General features: G+C 34.4%; 2 protein-coding genes across 10 annotated transcripts in view; one reads left to right on the top strand and one right to left on the bottom strand.

The window, feature by feature from the left end:
- Positions 1-994: 994 nt before the first annotated feature.
- Positions 995-18,698, bottom strand: part of LOC111702608 (caskin-2) — a 23,861-nt gene continuing 6,157 nt past the window's right edge. The window contains exons 1-13 of one of the 9 annotated variants that reach the window (XR_002765452.1): positions 14,418-14,532; positions 11,062-11,261; positions 9,951-10,334; positions 9,243-9,324; positions 8,683-8,766; positions 7,471-7,577; positions 6,421-6,555; positions 4,746-5,346; positions 4,226-4,488; positions 3,821-3,921; positions 3,046-3,568; positions 2,869-2,888; positions 995-1,887 (exon numbers count right to left, since the gene is read on the bottom strand). Coding sequence is in view for 5 of the 9 variants with exons in the window: in XM_023474355.1 (XP_023330123.1) it covers positions 3,077-3,568; positions 3,821-3,921; positions 4,226-4,488; positions 4,746-5,346; positions 6,421-6,555; positions 7,471-7,577; positions 8,683-8,766; positions 9,243-9,324; positions 9,951-10,334; positions 11,062-11,239 (2,427 nt within the window). In the remaining 4 variants the exon portion in view is untranslated. Of the gene's footprint in view, positions 1,888-2,639; positions 3,569-3,820; positions 3,922-4,225; positions 4,489-4,745; positions 5,347-6,420; positions 6,556-7,470; positions 7,578-8,682; positions 8,767-9,242; positions 9,325-9,950; positions 10,335-10,929; positions 10,953-11,061; positions 11,262-14,417; positions 14,533-18,698 lie in introns of those variants that run through there. The other 8 variants (XR_002765451.1, XR_002765450.1, XM_023474355.1 and 5 more) reach the window with 8 other exon arrangements.
- On the top strand, positions 16,482-18,265 carry LOC111702622 (keratin-associated protein 10-4-like). The gene is made up of 5 exons (XM_023474376.1): positions 16,482-16,490; positions 16,900-16,989; positions 17,149-17,238; positions 17,540-17,674; positions 17,834-18,265. Exons 1-5 carry the CDS (start codon positions 16,482-16,484, stop codon positions 18,263-18,265), a joined length of 756 nt encoding a protein of 251 aa, XP_023330144.1.

Consider the following 18,698-nt stretch of genomic DNA (forward strand, 5'->3'; position numbering starts at 1 on the left):
AAATGTGGCGAAAGATAATCGATGGCTATAGGGTGTAATATCTAAATGATTTGTTTGAAATTAAATTGATTTTTTATGGTCTAAGTCGTATGTTGCAATTTTCTCAATTTGTATGGGCGCTAAGTTATTCGGTATTAGTCGTTTTTAACAATTTTCTTCTTATAGACGCAACAGATAGAAGTAAGATTTGTAGCGATCAAAAGCGGTTTTTTTATCGCATTATGCCTATACCCCCTTTCATTTTTCGCGAACACTCCCTTTAATGTACATATAGTGTTGCAATCGTACTCTAGATTTTTAGGGCGCTTCCCACCCATCCTCTATTTAGCTTTTAACTGTGGCTCTATCTGTGAGCATTCTCTCTTTGTAGTTTGTACATTGTACAGTATAAAACAATGAAGAAAAAAATTTGCTGCTTTTTTAAATGTTAGTACTCGCATTTGTAAAATTTCACAAAAATCAAAAGCTTTAGGATATAAGTCTGAACAATATTGCCAAAATCTCCTGTATCTATAGTCCATTGTATTTAGTTATGCTGGAAAAAGCATTAATATTATTGTCTAACAATTTTTTAAAGAAATAAATGGTTAGATAAAGCAGGATTTAGAAGATACGGAATTCTGATATTTCACTCCAATCTCAACATAAGATAAACGTTGCTCTATTACAAAATATCTCGAATGACTTTTCAACCTCGCATCTCCACTATTTTCATACTACACCCGAGAGTAAGCGAAGCTTTATTTGTTTTGTTGCATTTCAATTTGATCTTAAGTGAACTGAATCCAGACAATTATTCATGTGAAATGGAAATTTTTGTTGTCCCTTTCCCCAGGCCCTTCAGTTGCTCTTGTTTTCTTTAAAGCATGTACGTCCTCTTGTAGTCCCAACTACCAATTTAATAACAATTATAAAATGTATAAACGCTCCTGTAATTTCAACAACAACAAAAATTAACATAAGGGTAAGTTCAAATTAATCATTTTAGCAATAAAAAGTTTACAAATATACCACGTTTATTTGTGTTATTGGACTACAATTACAAAAGTATTTTCAGCTGCCAAAAACATACAATTACATAACATAAACATAAAACGAATTGATCAGTACAAAAATATAAAACAATGGAACGGAGTAAAAATGTGCTTCAAGGAAATGGAACATAATTCGGTTGTTTACGTAGATTGAAAAAAAACCTAGTTTATATTTAGGTCAACTTCATTCAAACCTTTTTAGTCTCATGTTTAACAATAATCATTTTATCAAAATTTAAGTCTGATTTTAAGCACCAATAGAAAAAATAGGTATAGTTATTAAAATAATAGATAGTTATGTAATAGTTCTCAAATAGTTGCCCTTTGTGCGTTTATATTTGGATTTAATAATATTATAGAAAAATTTACCATGGACGGAACATTAACAATTATGTAAAAAATTCAATTTTCAGGTTTTGTTTCTCAGGTCGTCTTTGTTTACAATAAATCTGCGAATTTTCAGATAGTCAACATTACAAATAGCAAATGGTACGCATACTTTTATACAATGTATTACTTGACAAGATAATATTTGGTATATCCAATGGTGTACTAAAAGTACATATTTAGCTACAGATAACACATTTAATTATCTCCAAAGGGTTTATTCAATTAGGGAATAAAATATATAGTTTGTGTCAGATTTGCTTTCATCTATATTCCCATTTAGCATGCCTGTCGGGTTTTCTTTGTTTGTTTGTTTGTTTGTTTGTATCCAATAAACGTCAAAAAGGCTGAAAACCTACATTGACGTCTCAATCTTTTTAACTTCCTTGATCTGAACAGTTTTTAAAGATGTATCATTTAAGGTAAAAATAAATGTTGCCATTAACCAACGGAGCTGAACTATTGTCTTGGTTAAAAGAAGGCTGTAGGTGTAAATCTCAATGATATTTTTAGAGTGACGTTTCGAATTCACAACAATACCCATTTGCCTTTATACCTGATCAAAAGGTGATTGACAAAGAGAATAGAATATATATTAGAGGGGAATTTAGAAAATCCCTCGGTATGAATTTTGTCAGTCCCCTTTATCCTGAAAGGGAGTTCAAAGTGTACAAATCATGTAAATGGTTCACAAATTATATGCAGTAGAGTACATTAATACAGTATGTTCCCTATACACTATCCATTTCAATTTCGAATTTTTTAAAGCTGTTGAATAAACTTTATAAAATTAATTAGGTGAATATAAAACATCATTTGATTTATTTTTATAACGGAAAATCATCGTTTGTAAAGTGAAAGGCATAGAGTCTATGTGAAATGTTCATTGGTCAATTATGAAACCAGCCTACTTCATAATTTGGTTCTCTTTTAATATTGATGTTAGATTTTCTATAAAATGATGTTCCAGGGCCCAAAAGGTTATATAGCGCAAATATGTGAAGTACACCGGCAGTATGGAAACAGTACGACAAAATGGCCGTTTTACACTTTTTTCTAGTAAATTCCCCTCTAACATATATTCTATACTCTTTGGTGATTGACTTTTCCCTGAGTTATTTACTGAAACTCTTGTATTTGTCGAATACTGTGTATTTTATACGCTGTTTTATATTTAAGAAATATATACGTTAGATTTGTTGAAAACCTCGTACGAGATTTAAATCTTAAAGTTTTTATTCATTTTCCCTCTTATTGGAAAGCTAACAGAGCGTAAAAAAAGTTTAGAAGCAACAAATTCGTACCATTAAGGTTTCATACAGTTGACCTTCTCCTTCTGTTTCGTTTGCAGTGATATTGTTGATCAGTCCAAGGTTTAAGGGTTACTGTTGTAAATCGAGCAGTTCCTCTATAAGTGAAAGGTCACTTGAAATTACAATTACAGCCCCTTTTCAGAAAAAAAATCGGCTTAAAGGGAGTGACTTGCTAGACATGGTAATTAACTCAAACAACTTGTGAAATATGACAAACGACTTTACTTTCTTATTTAAAAATTGTACATCGTAAAAATGTCTCATTCACATTAAAGTTTTTCTCTACAAAACTGCACTTTCACCTCAACTACCATGTCTAGCAAATAACTCTCTTGAAATAATCTAGCTCTTGTCCAACTTAAGCATTGTGTCCAGTTCGTCTGTTAAATCAGCCAACATTGTCCCAATATCCTGCAGCACATCACCGGCAGACCGATTCGGGTTCCGTGTAGGAGTTCGGAGAAGGTTTAGTCCCGGCCTGCCTGTCTGTTCACCTGAACTAGGCTCCTCCTCAACCTTCACGTGTTCAGCCTGGAGATCTGAACACCCGGAGACAAGGTTCTCGCCCAAGGATAGGCTTTCAGGTCCATTATGGTGAATATGAGGTCCATTATGATGAAAAGGAGGTCCATTATGATGAAAAGGAGGTCCATTATGATGAAAAAGAGGTCCATTATGGTGAATGAGAGGTGCGTTATGGTGAAATGGAGGTCCAGCGTGGTGAATTGTGTTTAATGCTGGAGGTAGATGAATGTCTGCAACATGAACATGGTGTTTCACTTCTTCTGCATTGTCCTCATTCTCATCATCATCATCATCATCATGGGTTTCGTTCTAAAACAGTTTAATTTCAGTCTGGAAACATTGAATCATTCAATTCATATTCATGTTGTTTTGATTTGACATAGCTCTGCAGAAAAAGCGGACTAGGATGTATTTTAAAGTTACAGATTTTATCATGTTTTCACTCCTTTTTAACAATAATAATTTCAGTGTTGCCTTGACGAGTTTATAAAAAAATCCTTGAAAAATAGAGTTTTTCTTCCATCGGTTTTAAATTGCAATTTTTCAACGTAATCTACTTACCTTAAACTGGTTGAAAACAGTTCCTGGATTGGTTTTGTACTTAATGGTACCAGCCCTCTCGTTAGCAAACGGTAACAGTAGATCAGAATCACAGGTTAATCCTTAATTAATATAAAATCATTAATAATTTGACATATTTACATACTAATGATAATCAACATTAACATAATAATAATAATAATAATAGTAATGATAATAATAACAATAATAATTATGGCTTAAAATTATCAATTAACAATTGTCATCCTTTATTGATATTGAAACTCAATGTATTTTCAATGTTACAACTGGGTGTAGCAAAAATCTGTAAGTAATTATTTACACACAAAATTGAAAAACTACTTTGATTTTATTTATAGAAATGTTAGAATAGTTTAATAATTGTATTAAAATGTTTTTTTTTACCTTCTTCTGTACTGGAGAAATCAGGTTTCCTAACAACAGCTAAATGTTTCCCATTAGTCTCTCCTGCCTTGTCTGGGCTTGAACCCGGAAACTCAGGCTGTACAGGCGGGACCGGAAGTGGTTTAACCGTAGCACGTGGTCGCGGCAAAGTTCCGGTTTGAAAAGGACGCTCCGCGCCCGTTCTTCTAAGGTCAGAATCATCGAAGGATCTAAACCTTTGCCAAACCGAGGGCCGGGGGTCTTCACTTTGACTTCGCTCAAATCTAATTAATAAAATTACTATTTAAATAAAATATGAAGGAATATTTTGAATACTTGGGCAGTATAAAATATTGATTTTAAATAAATTAACACATTCTACTAAAAAAAACTTATCTTAAGTTTGAGGCGTTTTGCACCCCTCTTTTATATTTACAACAGCCATTATGAAATTAACAATATCGAATTTGGCGAATTCTGTTTTTAATGGCGAATTCTTGACAAACTTTTCATCCGATGAAAATGTGCTAAAAAAAACTACCTTTGCTGCTGATGATTGTAGACAGGCTCTATTGGAGGCATTGGATTAGGCATGGATTGTTGAACCTCCAAACCTCCCTCCAACTTTCTTCTATACTCCATATCCCTCCTATACTGGAAACCATCTGAAGGGGTGTACATCTCCCCCTCTGTAATATGAACCAGGGGTGTAGATGGTTGATGAAAAGACGAGAATCTGTTTGACTGGGGTAGAGGGGGTAGACTATGGTATTCCACCTGCTCAGGATAATAATGAAGATGTCCCTGATTCTGCACCTGTCCGCCCTGTCCACCAATATTGAAGTTTGTAACGCCTTTCCCGGATCTTTTTAGTTCTTTCACTTTTTTAATTCCAAGAAGTAATCTCTTCTGATGCCCGAGCCTAAAGAACCCAATGTCCTCCAAGTCCTCTATGGATATGTTTAGAAGTTGGTCGAGGACCCTGTACCCCTGGTCCGCCAGGACACTGGTGTACTCCTCTAACCTCAGCAGATTAAGGAACTGGTGGACGGAGGAGGGGATAAACTCCGGTAAACCGTCTCCGACTCCTAGTTCATCAGCACTCTGCTTCAACTTCTTCCGATGGTTTGGTTTCTTGATCCCTGCATACACAAAAATTCATAATCCGAATTTATTGAATTGGAGAGAGGTCCTTGAACTATCTACTGCCGGTTCAAATTCTGAATCACCGGTCAAAGTTAAAGATTCACGAGGATTTGAATCGATGTATCAAGATTTGAACCGGTTGAAGGTAGTTTAAGCGACCTCTCCAAAAAATAAAATTAGATCCCTGCTCTATTATTGACCACAAAAAGAGTATTGTTGAGTTGTCCCTTGTCATTATCTGATAAGGATTCAAAAATACTGAGAGATAAGAGAGGCCATGACAACATTAATACATTCTAAAAACAATTTGACATTTTGTTTGTATTTTTTCTTGTTTTTTCATTACATCCAATTAGAACAATAAGTGCTTTTATCTTAAAAACTTAGTTGCAAAGTTTTCTTCTTGAAATTTGTTAATTTTTACCCAATTTATTTAGAGTTCTTCTTATATTCTGCAAATCCTACCAATCCTAAAATACCTACCAATCCTACCAGTCTTACAAATCCTACCAATCCTACCAATTCTCCCAGTCCTAAAATACCTACCAATCCTACTAATCCTACCAATCCTTCAAGTTCAAATCCTACCAATTCTTCCAAGACTACAAATCCTGAAAATCCCTTCCATTCATGTATTAATCAAAACCTTATAATCATATTACTATTTTCAATCCTTCTAATTCATCTAATAAACTTTAAAACCGAAACCTTCTACCCATCATCCATGCAGTCCATCCAAGTCAATCTATTCCGCCAAGTTGATACAAATCCAAAATTCTTTCTAATTCCTTCTACAATACCTCCAAGTCGATCTAATTCCCTCAATTCGTTCTGATAATTTTCCAATTTAATAAAAACTTTAATCGCCTTTAAATCCCTTAAATGGTCCTTTTTTATAATTTTAAAACTTAAACAGCTTTAGAAAGGGTTCCCTTAGATAATTTAAGTGGACAAATTTTAAACCCTACTTTTATCCTTTAAAACCACTCCTCTTCTACTCATTCTGATCCTCCTCCTACTCCTACTCCTACTCCTACTCCTACTCCCCCTATTCCCTCTTCTTCTTCTACCTATAGCAGTAAGATCCTCTGGTGTCATCCTTGTAATAGTTTGTATATCGTATCCTGCAGATACAAACAAAGAATAGTACTCAGAGAACCGTAGTTCAGATAACCAGCAGTTCAAGATCTCCTCACTGCTCACTCCTAAAGCAATCATTGGTTAAACCAAGGGATCAATCATGGGTTATTAAATGTTTCAATTAATGTTTTAATCAATGTAAATAATAAATCGATATATTAATCAATCAATTGATCAATCAATGGTTAAACCAAGAGATCAATCATGGATTATTAAATGTTTCAATTAATGTTTTTATCAATGTAAATAATAATCGATATATTAATCAATCAATTGATCAATCAATGGTTAAACCAAGAGATCAATCATGGATTATTTAATGTTTCAATTAATGTTTTAATCAATGTAAATAATAAATATATATATTAACCATTAATTGACCAATCCATGGTTAAAACAACGGATCAATCAATGAATTAAACAATGTTTCAATTAATGTTTTAATCAATGGATATAATGGATCAAAAGATTAATCAATCAATGGATCATTCAATGAATCAAACAATGGATCAATCAATAGATAAGTCAGAGATTAATCAATGAACCAGTCACTAAAACCAATTAACGAATGAATTATTCGATGGATCTATAAAATGTTCTGTGTTAATGACACTGAGCAGGAACGAGTATATTATTCTATATTAGTTATGGCAGAAGAACCCTCAAGCCACTATCAGATATTACGTCGCAAATTTATGTTTCATTGAAGACTAGCTGAAATGACCGGCGTTGCCCGTAGAATAATAAAAAAAATGAATTTTCTAACCCATGGGTTCCCTAAAAAAAATATCAGCCAATTTGGTCCAGCCGTTTGTCCTGCTAAAGCTAACATATAAATGAGCGAAGAGGTTTATTATATTGATTATAAATTCCTGAAATTCTTGATTATTAATCAAATTATCATATGATATAGAAAATCTAGAACTATTCAATCCTATTCTAAATACGGTTAGTTTTACAGCACTGTTCACACTGTTCACCTTGTTGAATCATAGAAGAGTAGTCCAAAGAGGAAACCGTCTCACTCGACCTCAGCAGGCTCGAGGAGCTCGACACTGTAGAGCAGGACGAGGTTGTAGAGGAGGATCTAGATATAGATAGATAGATAGAAAGAAATGTATTATAGGTAGAAATAGGTAAAAAAATAAAATGCTTCTAGGTTTGTACAATTGAATCTGATATCCAACAATACCTGTAGTAAGGACACCTTGAGCCCTGATATCCAACTATACCTGAAGTAAGGACGCCTTAAACCCTGATATCCAACAATACCTGTAGTAAGGACGCCTCGAACCCTGATATCCAACAATACCTGTAGTAAGGACGCCTCGAACCCTGATATCCAACAATACCTGTAGTAAGGACGCCTCGAACCCTGATATCCAACAATACCTGGAGTAAGGACGCCTCGAACCCTGATATCCTACTATACCTGTAGTAAGGACGCCTTGAACCCTGATATCCAACAATACCTGGAGTAAGGACACCTTGAGCCCTGATATCCAACTATACCTGTAGTAAGGACGCCTTGAACCCGGATATCCAACAATACCTGTAATATGGACACCTTGAGCCCTGATATCCAACTATACCTAGAGCAAGGGCGCCTTGAACCCTGATATCTAACTATACCTAGAGTAAGGACGCCTTGAACCCTGATATCTAACTATACCTAGAGTAAGGACGCCTTGAACCCTGATATCCAACTATACCTGTAGTAAGGACGCCTTGAACCCTGATATCCAACAATACCTGTAGTAAGGACGTCTTGAGCCCTGATATCCAACAATACCTGTAGTAAGGACGTCTTGAGCCCTGATATCCAACAATACCTGTAGTAAGGACGCCTTGAACCTTGATATCTAACTATACCTGGAGTAAGGACGCCTTGAGCCCTGATATCCAACAATACCTGGAGTAAGGACGCCTTGAACCTTGATATCTAATCATACCTGGAGTAAGGACGCCTTGAGCCCTGATATCCAACAATACCTGGAGTAAGGACGCCTTGAACCCTGATATCCAACTATACCTGTAGTAAGGACGCCTTGAACCCTGATATCCAACTATACCTGTAGTAAGGACGTCTTGAGCCCTGATATGCAACTATACCTGGAGTAAGGACGCCTTGAGCCCTGATATCCAACAATACCTGTAGTAAGGACGCCTCGAACCCTGATATCCAACAATACCTGGAGTAAGGACGCCTTGAGCCCTGAGATCCAACCGACTCTGAGCTACCGAAGGTTCTCAAGGATTGACGAGATGGATCTTGTCTAAGAAAAATATTTTCAAAATCTGTTTCTTAAACTTCTAGAAGAATAATGCAATGGAGGGAATAAGTTAAATCAAATTGGTTTTCATAATAAAATCCTTTAAATCACAATTTGAAAGTAAACTGAGACGTAATATTTTTCTGTTCCCGACATTTTCAATATTGTGTTTAAAGAAAGAGAATGATTTTCTAAAAAAAAAATAATCTGCCTTTTTTTAATCTCTTTCCTTATCCAACGTGTGAAAGCAAAATAAATAGGCTTTCAAAAAAAACAATAGAAATTTAATAGCTGCACTTTTATCAGTGAAATTGGAAACTTTAAGCTTTTCCTTTCTGGTCCCACAAAACTTATTCGAAATATGATACTAAAACTTTGGAATAGATTGAAAATCTCAAAAGAAATTTAAAAAAAGATAAAAATATGAATTATTAATCCAAAAAGTGGTAAAATTAAAACAAATTATTTAAAGAATATTCCTTGAGGGAACCAAGGAGTTTGGGAAGGGGGGAACCATATTACTGGTTCCATATGTGAAGGTACTATTTAGACCAATCGACCCTGAAAAGATAAAAATATAAAAATGCGGAAATCTTGTACAAAAATATCTAAACTTGGTTAAAAATTATTGAAAATGAAAACATGTAACATGCGTGTAGTACAATTCTACAAAATGAAGTTGAATATAGTTTAACATGAAGTTATCTTGTTTATATTTTCACCAAATGTATAGAATCAACAGTTAAGAATAATTAAATGGGACGTTGAAGTGTTGCCTTAAGACCCATCTGCAGACCACTCCAGTCAGTAAAGAAGAGTATTTTTTGCAATTTTCAGAAATTTGCTATCAGTTTTCCGCAAATTTTATTTTTGAAAAGAACAAATTATGCGTAAGTCAGTCAGTTAAGAAACAGCAAATACATCTCCAGTTAGTTAAGAACTAACTAAACCATCTCCCGTCAAGTTTAAAAATAACTAAACCATCTTAAGTCAAGCTTAGAAATAACTAAACCATCTCTTTAGTTAGTTTAGTTTATTAACATAATTTTATCAAAGAATTGGATTTATTATGAACATATTGTTTCAAATTCTAAACGTTCTTTCTCAATAAATCCAACTTTTAACCAGTCAGTTTAGAAACAACTAAGCCATTTCTAGTCAGTTCAGAACGTTATATATTTCTATACCTGAGCTCGATATGCTAGAAAGTCGTCTTTGCTTGATCTGTGCCCTGGTCATAACTTCTTCGCTGGAATTCGAAGTTTTATCACTATTAAGGCTACTATTCGAGGCCCGTGTACCGAAGGAGGACAAGGCGAGGGGGGCGGAGGCCCATCCACTGTCCACACTGGACATACTTGACCTACTCCCCCGTGGTGCTGGGGATAGGGGGGTCGAGGGGGAGGAGGAGCAGGTAGAGTTAATTGGAAACGGTTCTTTAAATTCGGTTGGTCGATTGCTTTGCTGTACATGTTGTACATGTTGTACAGCAGATTCACTTGAAAATGTTCTTAATCCAACATTATTGGGACGTCTGTAAATTGGCTCTTGGGCGAATGTACTGTATATACCTGAAATAATAAAGTATTTAATATTACTTACAATAAATAAAAATGGTCTTTTCCTTATCCAATTCCATTACTTTATGTATAATATTATACTTAATTTTTACTATTGTAATTGTACGATAGGTATTTGTATTAGTTGGTTTATTTAACCTTTTTAAGTTTACTATTGTATATTTAAGCTTTGTCATATGTACTATAATATATTTTACATATTTTACGTGTCCTATTTTACCTTTAATATGTGAACTATTGTACTTTGTTTCCACGTTGTGTACCATTGTACGATTCTATTAAACTTTACCTTCATTATGTGTACTATTGTATTGCACTTTACCTTTCCTTTGGGTACTATTGTATTGTACTTTACCTTCACTGTGTGTACTATCTTATTGTACTTTACATTCACTACGTGCACTATCGTATTGAACTTTACCTTCACTATGTGTATTATTGTATTGAACTTTACCTTCACTATGTGTATTGTTGTATTGTACTTTACCTTCACTATCTGTACTTTTGTATTGTACTTTACCTTCATTATGTGTACTATCGTACTTTACCTTACCTTCACTATGTGTACTTTCGTATTGAACTTTACCTTCACTATGTGTACTATCGTATTGTAGTTTACCTTCACTATGTGTGTTATTGTATTGTACTTTACCTTCACTATGTGTACTATCGTATTGTACTTTACCTTCACTATGTGTATTATTGTATTGTACTTTACCTTCACTATGTGTACTATCGTATGACTGGTCCAATGAATGGAAGTCTGCAGTATCTGCTACTGGTAGAGTGTACCCTGGTAAATAGTACTGAGGAACCTCATGGCCTGGTAAACTAGGCGGGGAAACCTTCTTAGGCCCGCCCCCTTTACCACTCCGATGCATGCTTAGCTTACGCATGTTGTTAATTTCGACAGCTCATCTAAAATATAGAACATACAGTGCTACCCATAAAGGATAAAACTCTAAAGACGACTATACAGCATTTGTTTATTTATAAAAATGGTTCCCTGCAACTTTAAACTTGTTTCTTTTCTTTGTCAACTCATTTCATAAAACATTATCAAACTATATTGGAACAAATTCAACATTTAGCTCGTTGTAGTTTAAGAGTTTTAGGGAGTCATTAAAGTCTGTACTGTCGATTTTATGTCCATTCATATTTCTATGGTAAATATCAATTTCAAGATTTTATAGTTCAACACAATTAAGACAGTGCCGAGCACATACATGACACCTGGGTCCCTCAAATCAAAAGTTTCAAGGCATCACCATTCATCATTCAGCATTCATCATTCATCATTCACCATTCACCAATCACCATTCACCATTCACCATTCACCATTCACCATTCACCATTCATCATTCATCATTCACCATTCATCATTCACCATTCATCATTCACCATTCATCATTCACCATACCGGGTTGGAAAAAAACCCGGTTTAAAAAACAGCCAAGTGGTTTTTTTGTGCTTTCTTGTGTTTTATTGAGCCTTATTTTGTTTTATTTGGTTTTTATGGTCTTTTTGGGGGTTATCAATTTGAAAGAAGTTAAAACCTACTAAAATTCATATTAGTTCATAATAATAAGACTATTTAAGCAATAGGGAGAACTTTATAGTTATGAAAAATAATAATAATAAAATCATATAAATACTCTTCAAATACAATATTCACAGGGAGGAATACTGTAATTTTTATATCATAGTTCTACTCTGATTAATCGGTAGGTATTTATATGCTCAAGAAGGAAGACCACTGTTAAATACCGAAAAACTTCAAATGAATTTTATATCCTTGTTCTATCGCGGCATATTTCGACAGCTCTGATATAGTTAGGTCTATCTTCTTGGGGTTTTCAATATCTTTGATACTTGATACTTGTTATAAAAAAACAAGAACTGCAGATGATCCATTGCTTCAAAAGTTTTATACAATTGGATTTGTCTGATTTAAAACCAATAATAACTCAATATTTCAACAATATTCATTTTGTTAAGAATATTGGTTTAAGTCATAGGAAATGAATAAAAGCGTCAGTTTTAGTGCTGTGAACTTCTAAAGTCACAACAGTTGATAGTAGACCTTATTTCTTGAAGAATGAATACATGATAAGATTTCAAAGAAAAAGCAATAATTAAAGATTAAAAAAACAACAAAACACTAAAAAGCACACTTACAGGTGGGTATTTAAAGTGGGTTTTATTGATTTTTCCAGGAATCCTTTAATCAAAAAATATATGTCGAACACATGTGTAAAGTTGACATTCTTCTGAAGTCCTAATCAGAAAGACCCGAAATTAATTTACAATTAATCAGACGATTTTAAATCTAATTTTACAAATATGATTGATAAAATGATAATTGCACAAAATTTCATTTCCAAAATGTAGACTGCCCTTTTTGAGCATTTAAAATTGCCAGAGATGCATGTAAAGTCGCCTGATTAACCGTAAATTAATTCCAGTTCTTTTTGATTATGACTGTAGTTTATAATTGTACAACTTTTACAGGAATATTTTATAAACATTATCAGAAGCTGCAAGGTAAAAAGAGGAATATCCACACCTCTTCAACCCAAATCCCTTTCTTCCGCCTAATCTGCACACGATCTTTCAATTTTGTAATTAAGATTATCCTCTTCCATTATTAACCCTAGAACTACAGGGTTGGCCAAAAAAACTAAAGAAATAGGTCAACATGTTTAAGTAAATTTGTGTTGATTTATATAATAAAGCTTTTCACTTAATTACTTACGAGGATTATACGAGGATGAGATCTGCTCATATATATATATATATAAATCAAATCAAATCAAATTTATTCGACAGGTCTTATTAACTATTGATAACGCTGTTATTATAGTTCGCAGAGTTATAAAGTTTTTGGACAGAAATTTTCTCTTTATCGAGAACGTTTTTAAGCGTTTTTAGATGTAATTTTGTCCCGAGCTTTAGCGAGGGACAAAATATAATCTATAAAGGCGAGAACCTTCGAGATATAGAGAAAATTGAAGTCCAAAAACTTTATAGCACGTCGTGCCAAAATAATAGTGCTATATAGGCAATTTTATGAAACGTTTGTGTACTTGTCTTATTTCAATGGCTGTTTCTAGATCAAATAAGCTTTGAAACAAAGCAGAAGTCAAAATATAAAGTTGATTTTAACTTTATTTTCATTTGAATTGAATAACATATTTTGGAAATATCCTAAATTTTTTGGAGAAAATCCGGGAACCACTTAAAACTTTTTAGCACACGTGCTATAATGTACAGCTAATTTAACATTATAGCACGATGAATACTTTATAGCACGTTCATAATGAAACTAACGATGAAGTGAGTAATAATGATACACTATAGTTCCATAAAATTAATAACAAAATTTGTTAAACATATTTAAACAGAAGTGCCCAGGAGAGCATGGGAAGCCAAGGTGCTGTTTTAACTGTGCCCTTCTGTTTGGTGAATGTAAATATTTGAGTAGATCCGAATTGCGGCGGGATATGTTAGCTAAGGTTTGCCAAACGGTAGGACCGAATTTGCTGAATTTTTTAGGAAACCCATGGGTACACTAGGGGTAACATAGGCTTAAAAAATCGATTAAAAAAACTCCACGGGCAACGCCAAACACTTCAGCTAGTATTATATATGTCTCATTTATAAATATATGAGAGTAAAGACTACCAAAGTAACCCCCCCCCCCAGGAGTAAATTTTGCCACTCCTTATAAATATAAAATATACCAGTATTTACATAATCATCTAGTCTAGTCAGTTTAGCATAAAGAAGGTGTAACCCACAGACAAGTTTGCCACTCACCAGGTGCCCTTTCATTTTCTAAAGGGGGATTTCACCGAAATTGCGCGATTAAAAAAATGGCTCTATAATGTCAAAAGCTTAAAAACTTATCTGAAAAAAAAAAACTATACGAAATATATTTGTTTTTATCTGCAAGTTCAAGCAAGAAATATAAAGAAAAACGATCACACTGTATAATTATAACAAAACGTCATAATTGCCAGTTTTTAAATTAAAAAATTAGTTAAAACGAAATTTTAAGTTAAAAAAACTCACCATTTAAATCAATTGTGGTATTTGTGAGTTTGTGAGTGTGTTTGATCCCTGAGTGTGTGTTAGGATGGGCTTGTCTTACATTTTGATTATATATTCTGAAATAAGCTAGATGTAATCTGAATCCTGGTGTAGTTTTTATATTCTATTATTCAATTCAGAATTTATAAGCAGCTCCAATCCTTGAAACAGGGACCAAATAAGGCGTAGGCGGATATTTTTGTAAAGATGAGGGGGGGGGTAGACCGCCTTGCCCCTTTATGCTTTATTCAATTTTGTTTTTACCCCCCAAAAAATAATATTTAGAGCTTATGAAGTTACAACCGACTACGAAGCACTGGAGGTTTAACCCATCAGATGGTTGCAAGAAAGGATACGTGACATTTAACAAGTAGTCATCACAAGTTTTCAATCTTAAATATCTCGTTTTTCACACTGGAATACTTTTCATAACGAAACTAAAAAAACTAAGAAAAATTGTGCAAAGTTTGAATATTTTTTAAAGAATCCTGATAACTAAATAATCATGGTATTTGGTGCTTTAAAGCGGGAAAGAACTCCCTGTTACCAACGCATAAATTCTTATTCACGTTATCAAAACAAAAAGGAGTGATATTTTTCTTCTTCGATTTTTTAACATGGAATTTACAAATTTAAGTTAAGAATCGTTTTGGCTCTTTAAAAAATAGTAGATGTTTAATCAAGTTAATAATTATTTTGGAAGTATAAAACGATTTTTTCCAAGATGATTAAATTAAATCGAATCAAACGATTTAAAAATTATCTAGATTTATCTTAAATTAATCTTTTAATTTAATTTCAATGATAACAACAAATGTATCAATAAATAGTAATGATAAACTCATAACATAATTCTATGAATTCCTGTTTTAAATTCTACAATGACAACTATGGTCTAACTCAGTAATTCTATTTAATGTTGAAGTTTTCTTAATATTTTGACTGTTCTGATTATGCTGAATCACGTTTAGACCCTCCTCCCCCCCTTCCGGCATAATCCATTTTTATGCATACATAAAATACACTTCCGTTTAAGGGTCGGCTCCCGGTTTTCGAGGAGAGCGCAAAAAAATTTTTTTGTTAGTTTTCGGGAAACTTTATTAAATGTTTCANGGGGGGGGGTGGTTGTTGGTCTTTAATTTAATACTTGGAAATCAAATTCGTCGTAATCAAATTTATTTCTCAAAATTACAAGGCATCATAAAACTGTTAAATTAAAACCAAATTATGCGGTATCAGGCACCTAGCATTAGGAATCAGGAATCAGGCATCAGGAATCAAGAATAAGGAATCAGGAATCAGGAATCAGGAATCAGGAATCAGAAATCAGGAATCAGGAATCAGGAATCAGGAATCAGGAACCAGGAATCAGGAATTAGGATTCAGGAATCAGGAATTAGGAATCAGGAATCAGGAATCAGGAATCTTAAAAGCATAAAGAGCATATCGAATAAGGAAAAATAAGTTGAACCACTACTCTTGTGCAGCCAGTTCAAGTTGAATAGAAGTGGTTAAACTTAGTCTACACAGTTCAACTAAGCCAGCAGTTTGAATTCCAATCTCTAAGGGGACAGAGTCCATTCTCTTCTTATATCAAATTACAAATAGTAATTTTTTTTAAAGTAAAGTTTAAGAATACCACCCCCCCTCCTGACGGTCCCTCCTCCCATAATGATTTGATAAAATATTGAATAAAAAGGCGCAATCTGATTAAATATGTTCCTTTGGCCAATACCTTCATTATTATACAACCTCTACCAGACAAAAACAGATAGCGGTGAACAGACACACAGATAGCAGAGATCACAGACAGATAAGATTATTGCAGTAATGTTAGAATACATATAGCTGTAGATAGACACACAGATAGCAGAGCACAGACAAATAAAATGTACCAGACAAACAGATTACAGATATAGTTATCGGACTGAGCACATTTAGCTGTAGACAGACAGAAAGATACATATTCCGAACCGAAAAAAGAATTCTCTAAAAATCTTAAACTATCCCCCTCCCCAAAAAAAAGAGATACAAGACAGGTGTGTAATGCGGAGGGTATAAAAATATAAAGATAGATAGATAAAGCTTCTATAGCTGTCAGAATAGAAATTGATTTGTTAAATCTTCATTCGTAGGCAGATGGAGAGATAGATAGATATCGATACATATATATATATATATATATATATATATATATATATATATAGATTGGTGGTAATGATAGGTAGATAAGTGATTTGTTAAAGGTGGATAGATAGATGGAAGGAAGGATACATTATGGTAAAATAGGTTAGACAGGCGCTATATTCTATCACGTAAGTTTATGTCCTAACGTGTATGTCCTGTAGTGTAAGTCCTGTCGTGTATGTTCTGTCGTGTATGTCCTGTCATGTATGTCCATTAAGGATATATCCTGTAAGGTTATGTCCATTAAGGATATATCCTGTAAGGTTATGTCCTGTAGGTTACGTCCTGCAAGGTTATGTCCTGCAAGGTTATGTCTTGTAAGGTTATGTCCTCTAAGGTTATGCCCTGTAAGGTTGTGTCCTGTAAGGTTATTTCCTAGCGTGTATGTCCTGTAGTGTAAGTCCTGTCGTGTATGTTCTGTCGTGTATGTCCTGTCATGTATGTCCATTAAGGATATATCCTGTAAGGATATATCCTGTAAGGTTATGTCCATCAAGGATATATCCTGTAAGGTTATGTCCTGTAGGTTACGTCCTGCAAGGTTATGTCCTGCAAGATTATGTCCTGTAAGGTTATGTCCTCTAAGGTTATGCCCTGTAAGGTTGTGTCCTGTAAGGTTATTTCCTAACGTGTATGTCCTGTAGTGTAAGTCCTGTCGTGTATGTTCTGTCGTGTATGTCCTGTCATGGTCCATTAAGGATATATCCTGTAAGGATATGTCCTGTAAGGTTATGTCCAGTAAGGTTGTGTCCTGTAAGGTTATTTCCTAACGTGTATGTCCTGTAGTGTAAGTCCTGTCGTGTATGTTCTGTCGTGTATGTCCTGTCATGTATGTCCATTAAGGATATATCCTGTAAGGATATGTCCTGTAAGGTTATGTCCATTAAGGATATATCCTGTAAGGTTATGTCCTGTAGGTTACGTCCTGCAAGGTTATGTCCTGCAAGGTTATGTCCTGTAAGGTTATGTCCTCTAAGGTTATGCACTGTAAGGTTGTGTCCTGTAAGGTTGTGTCCTGTAAGGTTGTGTCCTGTAAGGTTGTGTCCTGTAAGGTTATTTCCTAACGTGTATGTCCTGTAGTGTAAGTCCTGTCGTGTATGTTCTGTCGTGTATGTCCTGTCATGTATTTCCATTAAGGATATATCCTGTAAGGATATGTCCTGTAAGGTTATGTCCCTTAAGGATATATCCTGTAAGGTTATGTCCTGTAGGTTACGTCCTGCAAGGTTATGTCCTGTAAGGTTATGTCCTGTAAGGTTATGTCCTCTAAGTTTATGCCCTGTAAGATTGTGTCCTGTAAGGTTGTGTCCTGTAAGGTTATGTCCTGTAAGGTTATTTCCTGTAAGGCTATGTCCCGTAAGGTTATTTCCTGTAAGATTATGTCCTGTAAGGTTATGTCCTGTAAGGTTATGTCCTGTAAGGTTTCGTCCTGTAAATTTATGTCCTGTAAGGTGACGTCATGCAAGGTTATGTCCTGTAAGGTTATAACCTGTCAGGTAACGCCCTGTCAGGTTATGTCCTGTCGAGTTATGTCCTGTCGAGTTATGTCCTGTAAGGTTATGTCCTGTAAGGTTATGTCCTGTAAGTTTATATCCTATAAGGTTATGTCCTGTGGAGTTATGTCCTTTAAGGTTATGTCCTGACTAGACCTGGTTTACCTTTCCTGTCCAATTTGTCACGTCATATCATACCCTTTCCTGTTTACACAGCAATAAAGGGAGAAGATATGGAACAATAAACATTGATAAGAACTCCCCCCCGCACTGCCCCAGGTATAGGGTTAAGGGGGGCGGGATGTAAAGTGAGGGGGCAGGATGTAAAGTGAGGGGGCGGGATGTAAAGTGAGGGGGCAGGATGTAAAGGAAGTTGTATAAAGTGGTTGAGTTCACATACAGGTGTAATCTTTGACTGAATTGTAATATCACAAAACTTATCGTTTTTTTTTCTTATCAAGGCAAGCAAAATGAATAATATGTGTGATAACAGAATAAGGACAAAGAACCGTAGCTAAAGAAACATTTTAACCAGTGCTTAGGATCCGGATCCGGATCCATTGGATCCGCAAGATTTTGGCTT

The sequence above is a fragment of the Eurytemora carolleeae genome, unplaced genomic scaffold, assembly GCF_000591075.1.
Source record: "Eurytemora carolleeae unplaced genomic scaffold, Eaff_2.0 scaffold500, whole genome shotgun sequence".
NCBI lineage: Eukaryota > Metazoa > Arthropoda > Copepoda > Calanoida > Temoridae > Eurytemora > Eurytemora carolleeae.